The sequence below is a fragment of the Primulina tabacum genome, chromosome 12 (assembly GCF_025594145.1).
Source record: "Primulina tabacum isolate GXHZ01 chromosome 12, ASM2559414v2, whole genome shotgun sequence".
NCBI lineage: Eukaryota > Viridiplantae > Streptophyta > Magnoliopsida > Lamiales > Gesneriaceae > Primulina > Primulina tabacum.
Window position 1 is genome coordinate 29421640 of NC_134561.1, and position 17405 is coordinate 29439044.

At 40.0% G+C, this 17405-nt stretch overlaps 1 protein-coding gene across 7 annotated transcripts in view; it reads right to left on the minus strand.

Moving 5' to 3' along the window:
- The window catches only part of LOC142521183 (protein COFACTOR ASSEMBLY OF COMPLEX C SUBUNIT B CCB4, chloroplastic-like), an 84505-nt gene extending 68252 nt beyond the window's left edge, over positions 1–16253 (minus strand). For 2 of the 7 annotated variants that reach the window (XR_012814092.1, XR_012814094.1), the window contains exons 1-8: positions 16080–16243; positions 15825–15994; positions 15016–15115; positions 14830–14903; positions 13542–13726; positions 13385–13455; positions 12780–12863; positions 12422–12571 (exon numbers count right to left, since the gene is read on the minus strand). Coding sequence is in view for 3 of the 7 variants with exons in the window: in XM_075624409.1 (XP_075480524.1) it covers positions 12482–12571; positions 12780–12863; positions 13385–13455; positions 13542–13726; positions 14830–14903; positions 15016–15115; positions 15825–15994; positions 16080–16181 (876 nt within the window). In the remaining 4 variants the exon portion in view is untranslated. Of the gene's footprint in view, positions 1–12038; positions 12572–12779; positions 12864–13384; positions 13456–13541; positions 13727–14829; positions 14904–15015; positions 15116–15824; positions 15995–16079 lie in introns of those variants that run through there. The other 5 variants (XR_012814095.1, XR_012814093.1, XM_075624411.1 and 2 more) reach the window with 5 other exon arrangements.
- Positions 16254–17405: the final 1152 nt, after the last annotated feature.

Here is a 17405-nt window from a genome sequence, read left to right on the forward strand (position 1 = left end):
TCTACCAATGGTAAGTTCGACTCCCAACTCCCAGAGAAATCAATGACGCAAGCGCGAAGAAGATCCTCCAAAACCTGAATAACTCGCTCCGACTGCCCATCCGTCTGCGGATGGAAAGCTGTGCTAAACAGCAACTTCGTACCCAAAGTCGAATGCAAACTCTTCCAAAACGAGGAAGTGAATCTGGGATCTCTGTCGGATACGATAGAAACTGGAATACCGTGGAGTCGGACTATCTCTCGGATATACAGCTCTGCATACTGAACCATGGTGAAAGTCGTCTTAATAGGCAAGAAGTGCGCTGATTTGGTAAGACGATCTACAATCACCCAGATAGCATTCGATCCTCTGGCTGACCTCGGCAATCCAGTCACAAAGTCCATGGTAACATTCTCCCACTTCCACTCGGGAATAGGGAGAGGCTTGAGCAAACCTGCTGGTCTCTGATGCTCGGCCTTCACTAACTGGCAAGTCAGGCACTCGGATACAAAACGCCTGATGTCCTTTATCATTCCTGGCCACCAATACAATAGCTGCAGATCTTTGTACATCTTCGTACTCCCAGGGTGAATGGAGTACGGGGACGTATGGGCCTTTGATAAGATGTCTGCTCGGATAGAATCACTGCTAGGAACCCATATCCTATCTCGATATCTCACAATACCGTCGCTGACTGAATACAAAACACTGCCCTTGGCTTCATCTCTCTTCTTCCACTGTGCCAACTGCTCATCTGCTGCCTGACCGCTGCGAATACGGTCAATAAGAGAGGACTGGATAGTCAAGGTAGATAAACGAGGAACTCTACCTCGCGGATAAGTCTCAAGATCAAACCTCTGCATCTCAATCTGAAGAGGTTTCTGCATCGTCAAATGAGCCATCACTGCGACTTTCCTGCTCAAAGCATCCGCAACTACATTAGCTTTACCCGGGTGGTAGCTAATGTCACAATCGTAGTCTTTCACAAGCTCCAACCAACGCCTCTGACGCATGTTCAGCTCCTTCTGCGTAAAGAAATACTTGAGGCTCTTATGGTCGGTAAAGATCTGACACTTCTCTCCATACAGATAGTGCCTCCAAATCTTCAAAGCAAAAACTACGGCCGCTAACTCCAGATCATGGGTAGGGTAATTCTTCTCGTGGATTTTCAGCTGTCGAGAAGCATACGCTATCACTCTCCCATGCTGCATCAAAACTGCACCTAAACCAAGCTTCGAAGCATCGGTATAAAGGACAAACTCACCAGATCCTGACGGTACAGCCAAAACGGGTGCTGAGATAAGAGCTTGCTTCAAAGTATCGAAGCTCTTCTGACACTCCTCGCTCCACACAAACTTCACATTTTTCTTTGTCAGTGCTGTGAGTGGAACGGCGATAGAGGAGAATCCCTGGATGAATTTTCTGTAATATCCTGCTAGCCCAAGGAAACTGCGGATCTCTGATGCATTTTAAGGCACAACCCAATCTCTGACTGCTGCAACTTTCGCCGGGTCTACCTCAATGCCACTGCTAGAAACAATGTGGCCCAAGAACGCCACCTTCTCTAACCAGAATTCGCACTTACTGAACTTTGCGAATAGTTTGTGCTTCTGCAATGTCTGCAACACTGTGGTCAGATGCCTGCTGTGCTCCTCCCGATTCTTGGAGTAGACGAGAATGTCATCTATGAACACTATCACAAACTGGTCGAGGTACGGCTGAAATACGCGATTCATGAGATCCATGAAGATCGCTGGCGCATTCGTCAGACCGAACGGCATCACAAGGAACTCGTAGTGACCATAACGAGTCCTGAAAGCTGTCTTCGAAACATCAGCACCTCTCACCCTCAACTGGTGATAACCCGAACGCAGATCTATCTTGGAGAAAATCGAAGCTCCCTGCAACTGGTCAAACAGATCCTCAATCCTCGGCAGTGGGTATTTATTCTTCACTGTAACCCTGTTCAACTCCCGGTAGTCAATGCAAAGCCTCATCGTGCCATCCTTCTTTTACACAAATAAGACTGGCGCGCCCCATGGAGAAAAGCTCGGGCGAATGAACTCCTTGTCGAGAAGTTCCTGGATCTGCTTCTTAAGCTCTGCCATCTCTGTCGGTGCTAGACGGTACGGCGCTTTGGATATCGGAGCCGTACCTGGCATAAGCTCAATGGAAAACTCCACCTCTCTCTCTGGTGGCATACCAGAGACGTCTTCGGGAAAAACGTCTAAGAAATCTCTGACAACCGGAACATCTGAGGCTGACTGGCTGGGTTCCTCGGGGACAGATAAAAAGGTTGCTAGAAATGCCTGACACCCTCTATGCATGAGCTTCCTAGCCTGAACATAAGGAATAATGCGCGGTAAAGGAAAGTACCTGTCCGGCTCAAATAAGAACTGCTCCATTCCAGGCGGTCGGACAAGAACGGATCTCCGCTGGAAGTCTATCAACACTCTGTTCCTCAATAGCCAGTCCATCCCTAGGATGATGTCAAATTCCGGCATCGGTAGCATAATCAGATCCGCATAAACAAGATTACCGTGCAGCTCAAGGTCTATATCTCGGATAACATTGGTAGCTGCCATCTCCTCGCCTGACGGCAACACTACTGAAAAGGCTGTATCTAGCCCAATGGTCTGGATCTTGAGAAAGTTTGCAAAGACCTCCGAAATAAATGAGTGAGTGGCCCCTGAATCTATCAAGGCCTTGGTAGCGGAACCAGATATAAAAATTCTCCCTGAAAGAGCGGAGTTCTAAGTTGAATCCCACTACAAGATCTAAACTTATAGACATGCAAAGGTCAAGGTTCCTCTAGCTTAATTTCCTCTGAAATAAATCTGAGTAGAGCATGCAATCCTATAACAGTTCTAAGTTCAAAATCTAAATCCCGATTCCCAAAACAAGGAAATTCAAATAATAGCTTAAAGTTTAAAGGTACCTGTCAACAACATAGTCTCCGGGTTGGTTTCCGCGGCATGGAGAGCAAAAACCCTGTCTTGGGTAGGCAGATTCCTTTGAGGACACTGCAGCAACATGTGGTCTGGACTGCCACACTTAAAACACTTTCCTGAGCCAGCCATACATGCTCCAGGATGGCGACGTGAGCACCTGGGACAAACTGGGTGCTCTTGAGTCCTCGGGGCTGGGCGTCCCCGCTGCTCCTGCTGCTGCTGCTGGCCTCGGTTCCTGGGCGGTCCATGAAAAGGCCTCTTATTCTGCTGCTGATGCTGATGAGGAGGAGGGCGGTGCGGTGCCTGGACTGGGCGCTTGTCCTGGCGATCCCTCTCGATATCCCGCAGATCCTGCTCTGCAGCTAAGGCCTTGGAGACGGCAACCTCATAAGTAGCAGGGTCAGATACCCTAACATCCCGGCGCAAGATCGGCCGTAAACCCACCAGGAAGTGCATCAGCTCTGCTCTGGCATCATTTGCTATCAGGGACACAAAGTGACAGCCCCTCTCGAACTTACGGATAAACTCCGTAACCGACATATCCCCCTGTCTCAGACTCATGAACTCGGTGGTCAGCCTGGTGCGAACCTCCTCAGCAAAATACTTGGAGTAGAAAACCTCCGTAAAGCGGGTCCAAGAAAGTGTAGCCAATGTCAGGGCTACCGAAGCTCCTTCCCACCATAAGCGGGCGTCTCCAGTGAACAAGTAGGTGGCACATCGGACTCGGTCTGCGTCTCCCAGCTCCATGAACTCGAAGATAACCTCGAGGGATTTGATCCATCCCTCGGCAACCATGGGGTCAGATGCCCCAGAGAATTCCTTCGGGCGCATCTTCATGAATCGCTCATACACTGCCTCGGGCCCTGTCGGCCTGGCTGCGGCTGCGGCATTGCCCCCCGCAAACTGTGCGAAGAACTGTGCCATCCCAGCTAACATCTGGGCACTCATGTCCGGTGGGGGCGGTGGAGGAGGTGGTAGGTCTCCCTCCGGTCTATGCTCCTCTCTGTCCTCTCGGCGAGGCTCCACCTCTCTGTTGCGCTCTAAAATGCGTCTAGGGGGCATACTGTTCCAACATAACCCATACGTAACTAACATGCATAATTCCATAATTTATTTTAAATGAACTCTGAAATACTGAAAATCTGGAAGCATGCTGACAAACTAATTCATGCTTTAACTAAAATGCTGAACAAAATGCTGAACTGAAAAACTTACAGACCAAAGGCGTGGCTTCGTGAGCTTCTCGCGGTCAGTAGTAGTGAAACCCTATACAGAACCATCGCTCTGATACCAACTGAGAAGGGCCTAAAACTCCTTTCTTGAAAATTTGCGGAAAATTAAAAATTTTCTTTTTAAAAGAACTTAAATGGCCTCATTCATAAAATCACTAGTGAATCAAGTTCAATATTTCAAAATATTGCAGCGGAAGAAAATTAAAGTTTTGCCAACAACAACGATTTAAAAATATCCAACGACTGATAAAATTGTTTGCGGAAAAAAATTAACAACTGCTGCTCTGAGGTCCTCGGGTGCCACTACTGCCGACCCAAGCTGGCTCACTGGTCCCCGCCCTCGGCCCTGGCCTCATCAGTACCTACAACAATCAAGTCTAGTGAGCCTAAAGACTCAGCATGCATATATCGCAGGTAACGAGTAAAAATCTGAATTAAAAATATGCATGAGTTAACATATCCTGTCCTGAGGCATACTGAAAATAATCTGTACTAAGCAATTATAATACGTGCATAACTGAACTGATAATCACAGTAAAAATGTTTGCTCCTTGGAGCCTGTACTGAAATAACTGATAAAATTTTCTGTCGAGATTATGTTTTACGCCTGTGGCCACTGCACTAAGCTGAACTGATCGGTAACTGGCTACCGGGGAGGCTGAAACTGAACTGAGCTGGCCGGTCACTGGCGACCGGGTGGTACCATACTGAACTGATCGGTCACTGACGACCGTATAAAATAACACTCCCACATAGTGAATGAACCACAAGCCATATCGCATAAATCTCAAAAATAATCATTTTCTGTTTTCATGCACGTAACATAATTAACTGACGTAATGAAAAATCCTGTAATTTTACCAACTGGATTGGATTGGATCGTCCCCAGGCTCGCTGCAACCTAACTGTGCCATGAAAAATATGCAATAGCTTAAACATGACCAACTACGCAATTTACATTCAAAAGATGCGACTATGACGCCTAATGACTTCGCATTTAATCATGACTCCGAGCCAACTTGAACCGACACTGAACCGACGTATAGTCATGATTAAAATACGCTGAAAAATCATAAAATAATGCTCCTAAAATGATAGGGTCGAAATCTAGGTGAAATGGAGGCCAAAACACGAAACGCTCTTTCGAGAGTCAATTTGGCACATTGCACCGTAAATTCTCGTACGACCTCAAAAATGATCCAAATGACGAACGGTCGAAAACATGACCTTCTTAACTCAATGAGGCACTGTCCAGTCCAAGGCCATGGGCTAAAAGCCAACCAAGAACTCGAACGAGCCTCTGAACCGACACAGCAACTTGCTGTAATTTCCAGCAGCTGCGCAACTACAAGACTTGCGTTGGTTTCGAGACTATAGGCCATTAGGGGCGTGAACTACTGACCAGAGACTCTTACCAACATCCCAAGGAATGATTTGAACCATGGCTAAGGGCCCTAGGCCAGCCACAATCCGCATCACACCATAACTCAACCGAAGGGTCCAACCGAGAGCATCTTGAATGCGTGTGTAGTGTTTATGCTATGATCGATGTCTTGCGTCATTCCAATGGCCATTTGATTGACCATGGCACGATCTAGACATCTAGGAGCATGATATGAACCGTGGCTAAGGGCCATAGGCCAACCAAGATCCACACCAAGCAAACACAAACCGAAACCAAAAGCTGTCCAACCGAAGTAGCCGAAGGGGTATAGGGGCTGTTGTAATGTTTTTATTAAAAACCGATGAACCATGGACCAAGCCACCAAAAGGGCAACTTAGTCACGTCTTAGACTTGCTAGGGAAGTGTTCCAACCATGGCTATAGGCCCTTGGGGCAGCCAAGATCAGATCCTTCCTCCATGACAAGAAACTGAATTTTTCGAACAACATTTCTGCACCTATGGGGAGGTTGCTGTCATTCTGAATTTCCAGCAAGCATGGGGCTGGTTTGAATGGACCGACATGGTCCTAATGCATCCTACTACATGTATATAAGCCGCCTTGGGAGCCTGGAGTCGATCCAATACCTGAAACTCACAAAACAAAAGAAACCGTGAAGCTTGCCAAGGAAATCGAAAATTCTGCATGTGTGGTTTCAAAATGTTTTGACATGGATCTCGATTTTTACTTGAATAAACATGATCATGTACTGAAAAATAAATGATAATATGACTTGATTGAGGTTTGAAAGAAATCTAGACATGCCTGGTTTCGTTTCGAAAGAAAACGAACGAAACAACGACGACGCGGCACGGAGGAGGTGGAGCGCTTCTCTTTTCTACCTTACCTTGCTCTCGATTTTTCTCTCTTCTTTTTGGCTAGGTACCTCACGATTTTTCTACTGAAAATGAGTGTGAATTCACTCTGAATTTTCGAAAAGGAGAGGGGGGAAAAATGGTTATGAGGGGTGAGGAGAAGGGTGCACAATATAAGGAAGAATCAAGACCAAGTCCACTCCCCTTTGAATTTTAAATTTTGAATTGATATCAAATGAGTTGGTGGATGCTTCTAGGAGGTAGTGGCCGAAATTTTGCTTATTTTCTAGTCTAGGATATGTCCATTAATTAATTAAATTGTGCTCCCAAAAATCCTAGAATTATCCTACTAATTACATGCAAAGAATTGGTCAAAGTTGATGAGTTGGAAAATGAATCTTCTAGCACTAAGGGTGGCCGAAAAATGCATGATAAAATAAAGGGAAATGTTGATTATCTAGTCAACTAATAATCCTTGAAAGCCTTACTAATCCTTTAAATAATTTTAGTGAGCTAACCCCTTAATTAAATAACTTAAATGAGTTCATTTCTTAATCACCTCAAATAATTAAATTAAATCCTCAAACCTCCCTTTCTAACTTAAATGAACTTGGTTGCTAGCTAAATTAACTTCTGGAAATATTTCTCGAATCTTAAATTCTATCTCAAAACTCCAACTCCGGTCCGGCCTCACTGAAATAACTGAAATGCTAAAGATCAAACTACTGAACTGAAATAATAAAATAATTAACTTCAAACAAATGCATTTAAAATAATCATGCAATGAAGTCAATTAAATTTAAAAATCTAGAATTATGCATGGCTTATACGTCTACTGATATACGGGTTCTACAGGGTACTTATTTTTTATCTGATCTTGTTTAACTCTCTATAGTCAATGCATAGTCTCATGCTTCCATCTTTTTTCTTTACGAACAGTGCTGGGGCTCCCCACGGGGATGCGCTGAGTCAGATTTTTTTCTTATCCAATAACTCCTGAATTTGCTCCTTTAACTCCTTTAATTCAGCTGGAGCTATTCGGTATGGTGCCTTTGAAATTGGTACAGCACCAGGGACCAAATTAATTTCAAATTCCACTTCTTTATCGGGTATCGCAGCCGGTAATTCCTTGGGAAAAACATCTGGAAATTCTTGAACGACTGGAATATCCTCCAGTTTTGGGGCAGCTTCTTCTCTGACTTCGCTTATCATTGCCAGGTAAATTTTTTCACCACATTTTATGGTATTCCAGGTTTGTGACGTAGATAGAAGAGATTTTTGTTCATTGGTCTTTCCAAGATATGTGATTTCCTTTTGATTTGGAGTCCGAAGTTTGACATTTTTCTTTTGACAGTCTACCATGGCATGGTGTTTAGCTAACCATTCCATGCCTAGAATGATGTCGAACTCAATCATATTGAGTTGAATCAATTCTGCTTCAAAGATCTGATTATTGATGTGAATTTTACAGTTCCGGCATATTTTATGGGTTTCAATTGTTTTGATAGCAGGTGTTGCAACTCTTAACGGTTTATTAAGAGTTTCATGCTCAAGTTTTATCTTTTTAGCAAATCGTCTAGACACGAATGAGTGAGTAGCACCACAATCAAACAAGGCATAAGCAGGCATTTCATTTAGTATAATCCTACCTTCCACCACATCATTGGTGTTATCCGCTTTATCTTGAGTTATAGCATACACTCGAGCGTTAGTCTTGTTTTCATTTAGTTTGTTTGGTCCATTCCCTTTATCTTTGTTCTCAGGACACTCTTTAATCCGATGTCCCACTTTTCCACATTTTAAACAAGCTCACGTCTTTCTATAACATTCTCCGTTATGATTCTACCGACAAGTATAACACCACTTCCCTTCCTTGTTAACAGCATTGGTAAAGGTTCCCTTTGAGGGGCCACTTGAATGGTTTGGTATCTTGAATTTGGGGCCATTCTGGGCAGACTGACTGATGAAGGGCCTCTTGTTTTTGCTCTCCTCTTCATGGCGCTTGATGTCTGTTTCTGCGCTTAAGTCGGCAAAATTTTTTGGTCCGAATACCAAAGCAGACTGAATTTGGCTGTTCAGCCCTTTTTTAAAACGGTGCATTTTCAAGGTTTCACCTGACATGATGGTTGGAACATAGGTTCCAAGATCATTGAACTTTGAGGTGTACTCCATCACTGTCATGTCTGATGTTTGCTTAAAACCTTCAAACTCACTTAACTTTTGCAGACGAAATTCTGCCGGGTAGTATTGCTTCAAAAATTCCCTTATGAAGATTTGCCATGTGATCTGCTCAATCTCAGCCAAGGATGGTGATACCGTTTCCCACCACTTGTGTGCCCGATCTTCAAGAAACGGTGTCACTACTTCAACTCTAAGCTCTTCAGGTATTTCCAGCAAGTGGAGATGGGTTTCAACATTCTTAAGCCAGTTATGACTTACTTCTAGATCAAGATTCCCATCAAAGGTTGGGACCCGGTTCCTTCGGAGGGATTTGTAGTGATACTTAATGCCATGAGATTGTTGTTCTAGTGGTGGCTGAATGGCGTTAGCGTTTGGGTATACAATTCCTTGTAGTGTTGCAGCTACTATAGTAGCTATTGCCATCATATCCTCTTGGCTAAGATTTACCCTCAGTGGTGATTGTGGATTTTCATTTTGATTGACGCCGCGTGGGTTACGGTTGTTTCTGGGTGGTCTTCCCGCCATTTCCTATAAACATATATTTTATTTGAGTTGTTTGTAATAATGCATAATAAAAAAAAATTATTAATTTTTAAAATGCATACAATCAGTCTTTTAGGAACAAAAGCGATTAGCCTAATTGACCTAAATACAATAAATGCTTATCCTAGGGATCATCTTACTCGTCCAGTACTTAACCATCCCCTACAACTTCGTCGATTTCTTCTTCCATAGGGTATCCTCCTTGGTTTTCTTCGAGTTCACCCATGAGGTCATTACCCATGCATACATTATTTTCATCTAGTTGATAGTTATCTCTCTCGAGCTTGTCATTTCTTGCCTTCAATGTTTCAATTTCTACTTCTTTTGCATGGAGTTGTTTTTGGAGTTTGGTTATAATGATTCAGAGGTCCCTATTTGATTTCCTATAAAGGTTAAAAGAAAACTAATTTAATTAATAGGTTTTATAAAATACTCATATGTAAATGCGATAATTTAAGGATAATAACAGAGTTTTTAGAAATAAGTTATTACACTTATTGCTTTTCAAATCATAATTTTATTACAATCATAATATTAGTCTAGCCTAGTCTATCATGTCTCCATCGTCACTATCATCGTCGACCAATTCCATAGGTGCTTCATCCTCCTCTTCCATGTTCTCCACCACGAGATGCAAATAATTATTCTGATCTTGGAGCCTATCCATAGTACTATGAAGCTTAGAAATGCATCGTTCTTGCTTGTTAGTGATTTTTTCGTGATGATGACGAGCACGAGTAGCACGATCTCTCTCAGTCTCAACTCTCGCTAGTGACTCTCGGTTCAAGGTAGCTAGGCGATCGATACGGACTAAATTGGTAGGGACCAAAAGAAGTTGGCTTTCGGCAAAGTCTAGGTGATGGGTGAGTCACTGCACTTCAGTCTGGAGTAGGTTCTTGATTTCTATAATTTCATATTTTTCTTGTTTTTCTCTAGCAAGTTGAGCCTTCAGAGTCGCAATTTCCCTAACTTGATTGCCAATTGTGAGCTGTCGCGTGCGAAGGACAGCTTGAGCACGAGTTCGTGGAGCAGCCATTTCCTAGAACAAATCGAGGTAAAATTTCAGAATAATATACAAAAATTTGGATGGCAACAAAGTTTTCGTGGAATTTTCAATACTAGGAATTTGCAGAACGATTGAAGGAGATAGAATTTGAATAACTCAAAGAAAATTATGGAAAGTATGGCATATGAATTTTATGTAAGATTGTTTCAAATAAGGAATACACTATGCTTTTATCAAAATTTGACGAAATTTGAGTTTCTCGAATAAAATTATGGAAAGGATTAAAGTTTGTTTCAGGTAAAAATACACTAGGCTTTTGCCATTGTCTATATGAACCTGACAGCTCTGATACCACTTAAATGTCACGTCCCGTGATCGAGGCGTCGGTGACATCCGGCATTGTTTAACAATATTCATGAAAACAATAAGATTCGTAGCAAACAGCCAAAAACCTGCCTTTTTCATAATAAATATTGTATTTACAACGACAACAGAATAAAATTACATCAATAATGCGGAAGCGAAATACAAAAGAACTTCAAAGTCTTGATCCTAGATTTCTTGATACGATCACCAGCCCCAAAATGTTTCCTGCTCTTCATCATTCAATTGTTCCTCAGTCTTATCTTGGGAGAGATATAAGGGATGAGTGCTTCGAGAAACACTCAACAAGTGGGGGCAAGATCGATTACCGCGAAATACATATAATGATAATTTAAAAGCATCTTTTAACAGATTTTCAAAACGTAGTATATTGACATTAGCATATCAGAACAAAATCATAATCGAAATGTGGAAAACAGATTATCAGACAATTCAGAACAGAAAAATCAGAACAAACGAAAACACTGTTATTCATATCGTCATTCATGGTCAAACCATATGTTAGTCCTCTAAGAGGTGAGGCCAAAACATAGTTTTATATCCACTGATGAGGGACAGACAGAACATAGTTTTATACCCACTGATGGGGGCCAGACAAAATTTAAAATCGTCGTCTCATATCCAACTCGAATCATAACAATGTATTACAAAATCAGATTCATCAGACAATACTTATCAGAATTGAGAGAGGACTCAGTAGAATCAAAGAACATCGAAAACAGAGGAAACATATTGTACATCGATCAAGATTTTTATCAAAATGAATAGCATTTTTCAAAAAGGGTTAGACACACAAACAAGCATGTCATAATATACTTACAAAAATTTTAATTTACGAAGGAATACATAGCAAAAACCCAATTAATGTAGTTTCGAAGGGGTGGCTCGAAACTTGCTGATATTTAGGCGAATGGTAGCCGATCTTGAACAGGAACCTAACGACGACGTGGACAGCAAATCACAGCACTGAAGAGCCGGAACAACTCCTCTTTCTTCCTCCTAGGTTGCGTCGGCCGAGAGGTAAATGAGAAGGGAGAGGACCGAATTTTCTGTAGGCTTTTTGGGTGTGCTTTTCTTCGGCATGTAATGTGCTATTTATAGATGGAAGAATGACCATTCCCTTGACTCCAATGCAGCCGAAAATGTCCCTCCAATTGCCAAGGTTGGTGGTCTAAGTAGCCTCAAATTGGTCAAACTTTATCCAAGCTCAAGGGTCATTTTGGCTAACTCAAAGGTTACTTCTTGCATATTAAATTTGTCAGTCTTTTATCTCTTCTCCTAGCTCCATTTTTGGTTCTTTTAGGACAAGAAGAGATGAGCTTCCTTGAGCTAAAATATTGGGTTCATGAGCTGGGGGTTTACTCCTCCGGTGACGACTCTGCTATTGTAGCGGTTTTTTATGGCGTAGATCCGTTTGAGTCAATCCTCGAGCTTTTAAATTACTCCCTCGAGCCGTGTTAACTGAAATTTTAAGTCTATAGTTAAGTTTTATGATTCAGTTTACAGTTTTGAGATTAATCTCGAGTTTTATTACTTACTTGATTTGTTGCGAAATTCCGAATCCTCATATACAACAAACGATTAATTTGTAATTACTCTTGCAATTGTAGAATTGTAAAAATGTCAGGGATACAAACAAAAGTGTACAACTACTAGTGGTCACATTTAAGGGAAAATATCGAAGTGTGTGATATGGTTCCATCTATCCTTCTCTCGGCCTTCTTCCCCTCTTCTCCTGCTATGCTTTTCCTTCTAAATTCTTTTCTTCTCTCTATTTCTGTTCCATTCTTTAAAATATTGTAGCTTTAGAAGAGTGTGATTATGATCTGATATCGTGAATCCTACAATTGTGGCACAAGTTTGAATTATAACTGATGGAATAAAGTACCTTGAATGTGAGTTTCAGGCATCATATGCAGACTTGGAATCAGGTGCTGTGGTGATTGTTTCAACTTTTTTGTTGTACTGTCAACGGTGTCTCGCATGACACTTTTGCAAGTGTAGCATCTAATTTCTCTCCAATTAAAGTGATCCATGCCTGAAATTCATCAAGGATGAGACATAAAATGCCATCAGTTCACAGATTAAAACTAATGGAAGAAAACAAAGGCAAGTTGTATGAATCAAAGCAAAAAATTCCTGAGGAAGAGATGCATTCAAAATATACAAAAAATTTGGAAGGAAATATAGATTAAATACTTAATCTGGCAATCAACAAAAATAGACGTTTATTACAAGAAAGAAACCTGGTCTGATGTAGTGAATCCCCGGATTGTGTCACCTCCAACTACTGCAAGTCCTCTGTCTCCGAGAGGTTGCAAGATAACCGCCTAACAGCATAACAATTTTTCAAGACATTATTTCCGTAAAACTGGATCTTACACAGGAAAGAATATTGTGCACATCCACGAACTAATGTAATGAATTACATAATAATGATGCATTCTGAAAAGAAAACCTTGCGAACAGTGGGAAAAAAACTTGGGGATGGTTTACAGAAGATGGGAGACTGGTCAAGGGAGAGGAGGGGTGGTCGGCCCCTTCATGCACAATCTTTCAACAATATATAACATCCCATGTTAAAAATCCTGGTCCCCTCTCTATGATGACTAGAAAATTAATGGTTTCTTGGATAAAACATACACACAAGCCTCGATACAAAATTGATAGGGCACAGAAATGGGTTGTGTCTTTACTGCTGAATAATCATTTTATAAAGGTTGATTATTTGCTAAAACCATATAAAGAGTTGATTATTTGTTAAGACCATATTAAAAGTTGATACTAAATAACACATACTTATTGACTTTATAGAAGGGCTGATGGGTTTCTACTTAAAAAACATAGGCACCTGCGTGTTTGAAGGTAGAAACGGAAGCTCAGATTTCCCAGGATATAGAGATAAGTTGGCCAAGTAACTTTCTGAAATGTACAATAAATGTGTCATTTCAAAACTAAATCAACCAAAACCTATAGCAAGCTAAGGTGTTAAAATGTAAAGATCTCACGTGTTCCAGATCTCACAGCACCACTATAAAGTGATCCTTGCATCAATATCTCCGCATCTACAACTATGGATTCACTTCCATTTGCGTAATTTCTTTCAGCAAACCCTATTTGCAAAATGAAGATGCCATCATATATGACAACTAATGACCTGCAGCATGTAACATCTGATAGAGACTCCCACGCCCTGATAACGATGTAAGAAGCTATCACATCAATCTTATTTTCTGAAAATGGCAAACAATAATTATTTCAGCTCTAAGGTAAACGTAACTGTTTATGATTAGATTCTATTTTACATCTATGAAAGATGAAATATATCATCTCTATGTCTTAATAGTAATCTAATTTTCAATGTTCCATAGGTTCTTAGTTAACTGAGGCAAACATATTTTCCTATCAAAGAATGTAAACATAAAGAAGATAATTCTCACAATTTATGTACAATAAAAAATACAAATGTTTCATATAGCAATATAAGATGTAAATCATCAGAAAACTTTAGAAAAAATCAAGAAAACAAATTGTGATGACAGAGAATAAGGCTTTTGACGTGTAAATTGTAAAGTTCAAAAGTAGCACACTGATTATCAACTTCAAAATTTGGTCCTCCAAGAAAACCAACTATGTTAATATAGTTAATAGCCAAGAATCAGATCAGCAGCGCAAAACTTATGTAGTCTATCTCCAATCTAGTTCAGCAACAAAACATCACTTTGCTGGCATGTTTTTAATGAATTGATAGAGTAAAGTAGAAAACTACTAAGTACAATTTTAAAAATTAATAATAATAATAAAGTACTAACCTCAGAATAATAGAAGACGTAGTTTTTGAGGAAAAAATTCTTTTAAGAGCAAAATGAGGAATGAGGTTTCAAAGAGGGCACGGAATGGCGAATAATGTTTGAAATACTTTTTTGTTTTTCTTTTTTATAAATCACAATATTTTCATATCCAATCATCTTTAAAAGAAAGGATTCCAACGAGTTAAATGAAATCCCATCCAATTCAAATTCAAATTCCATTTTGCCAAACTAATATAATGGTAATTTGTTCCAGATTTCCTCAAGTCCCACCAAATCCTAGGTTGCCAAACAAAGGATAAGTATTTTAATTGTTTATCAAATAAATATCAATTAAAGTGCTCTTACGTATCCAAACAGATAGATCACCAAGTATCTGTGAAAAATTAGTCAAGCAAAACTTTCATTAAACATTTACTTAAAAAAGCTGAAAGTTAGTACGGAACATATCCTTGTGGAAGTTTACTAGTTGCTTAAAGATCAATACCAGAGTAACTCAGAAACAACAGAATCAGGAAGGTGATTCGACATTCTTCGGCACTCTACCCCATCAGGATTTACCTAAAATCGAAATATCATGACAGAAATGTGATTCATTCATTCAAAATTAAAACTAAAAGACAAATCCTGATAAAAGCGTATAAACAACATCATGCATAAAATGTTTCCGTACCACAGCTATATATTTTGGACGAATTGAGAGCCATACGAGACCATTCAAAATACTGGTCACGGCCAAACCTAGTGCCACAAGATCTGCTCTAGATTGTGAACTGCAAGGTACAGAAAAAGCGGCTACAAGCCATATCTACAACATTCATACTTAATCTGTAATAGATGATTCAGAGATGTAGGTGTCAAACGCTGTAATGTATGTCAAATTTTACATTACTGCAGGTACTTGAGAGGAAAATTCGCCACCATCTATTTCTTTACAACCTTGGTTCTTCCATATAATTATCTTTTTTTTAATATTCATTTTGCATATACTTGTTTCTGCAATTTAAGTTGAAAATATGTCAGCATTTAGTAAAATCCCATGCACATTTTCCTGAAACATGCATGCCATGCAGATATTAACATAAATTTTCGGAAATATTTCATATAATATTTCTGGGGTGGCTGGACTTGCTCTCCCCAAATGATGACGAGTTCATGCCTTCAAAGTCTAACTTAATTGATGTACAAAAATATTCCCCAAGTACACCAAATTTTGGCCGCAAATCCTACTCTAATCCTATTGCCATTAACAAGTTGGTGAATCTCATCCTCGACCTCAACCATACCAATTTACCAACATCTCATGATGCTCAATCTTATTCATCTTAAAATATCACTAATCAAATCCCAGAACTGCGCCAATTCCCAACAAAACTAAGAAGTCAGAAACACTAACTACCTTCCCACTACACTTCTTAGAAAGAAAATAAGAAATAATAGCCGAAAGCTAAGTATACTGAATATGATGAGTTAATGTACTACCTGCTGGCATCAGCAACAGGAGCAATGTCAGATACAGTTCGATTAAAAAGAACGGCCAATATAGATACGCCACCAACGTATATCGGCAAGCTCCGCACAAGGTCGTCGTTTTTTGACACCCAGTCGGCCACCCATTCCCTCTTTGGCTTCGGCCCTCTATACCCACCCTGCTGTTTTACAAAAGAATTGCGATAAAATTTCAAAAATTCATTCTATTAGCTAAAATTTGGAAACAATGAATAGCGGAAATGGTACCTGTGGACTGAGGGAAGCCATGGTTGAGCGGCGGCGAGCTGTGAAACGGCGTCGTAGTAGGTTCGCCGGAGTAACCAAACGGAAGAGAATTCCAGCTTCCATTAGAGAGATTATATCTACGCATAATTGTATTTCTTTGGCGAATGGTTTTTATAGCCTTTAGGTCGAGTTGGTAAAAAGCTAAATTAGCCTAAAATTCGTATTCATACTCACTTTGTAAATCAGACTGTGTCTAAATTTTTTTATTTATAGTTCCAATTACATTTGAATATATACAGAGTAGTGTTTTTGTGAGATGGTCTCACGAATCTTTATCTGTGGTACGAGTCAATCATATCGATATTCAAAATAAAAAGTAATACTCTAAACATAAAAAGTAATATATTTTCATTATTGACCCAAATAAGATATCCGTCTCATAAAATACGACATGTGAGACCGTCTCACACAAGTTTTAGTCCTCCGTTATATTGTGTTTTATCTGTATAATAAAACTTAATTATCATTACCTAATAAATGACATTAAAAACGACAGTCCCAATTTCTCTTCAAATAAATTCCGATGTGGAGCAAATGAAGAAGAGCAAGAGAAAGATTTGGATCGCCGACCTGTGAAAGATGAAAGTTGTCATCGATGGTTGTAGGCCTACGGCAAATGCATTATTCTCTTCTCCGAGAGTAATTTTTTGGTTATTTAAGATCAATTATGTGTATATTTGAGATTCGTTTTTTCATTTTTTAAGCTTGTTTGAGCGTAGTTTTGCATAATAGATTTTTGTGTTGTCAGATTAGCTATAATACAAAAATGAGAAAGAAAAATTTGCCAGGTTTAGATAATTTTCGATTTTTTTTTAAGGTTGACTTTTGAGGATTTGAGAGTGGTGTGCATTTTGTGTGTCATCTTGATCTAGAAATTTTCAAAAATTCTGATTGTTTTTCGAATTTTAGCTCATTATTTATGTTTGTGCGAGGGTTGATTTGTCTTTCAATTAGTTAAGTTTGTATAGTACTCGAAGTCTTTATTTTTCTTTCCTTCCCACCTCACGTCTTGGTCAGGATAGATGATGTCAGGATAACAACTAATTTTCTAGTTAAATGTCATATGTTTGAGCTTGATTGTGTGATTTTGCTTTTAAAAACGTATGATTTTGCTTTAAAATGTATGGATTTGAAGGTATTGAAGAAGTACAACATACATGGATTCGAGAACTAGTTCGTCAAGTGAATGGATCATTGGTAGCTGTCGGTACAATGGAGAGTTATACATGATATCGACAAATGGCATAGTTTAGTAGAGTTATTTTTGGGGCTGTCGACAAAATCTAA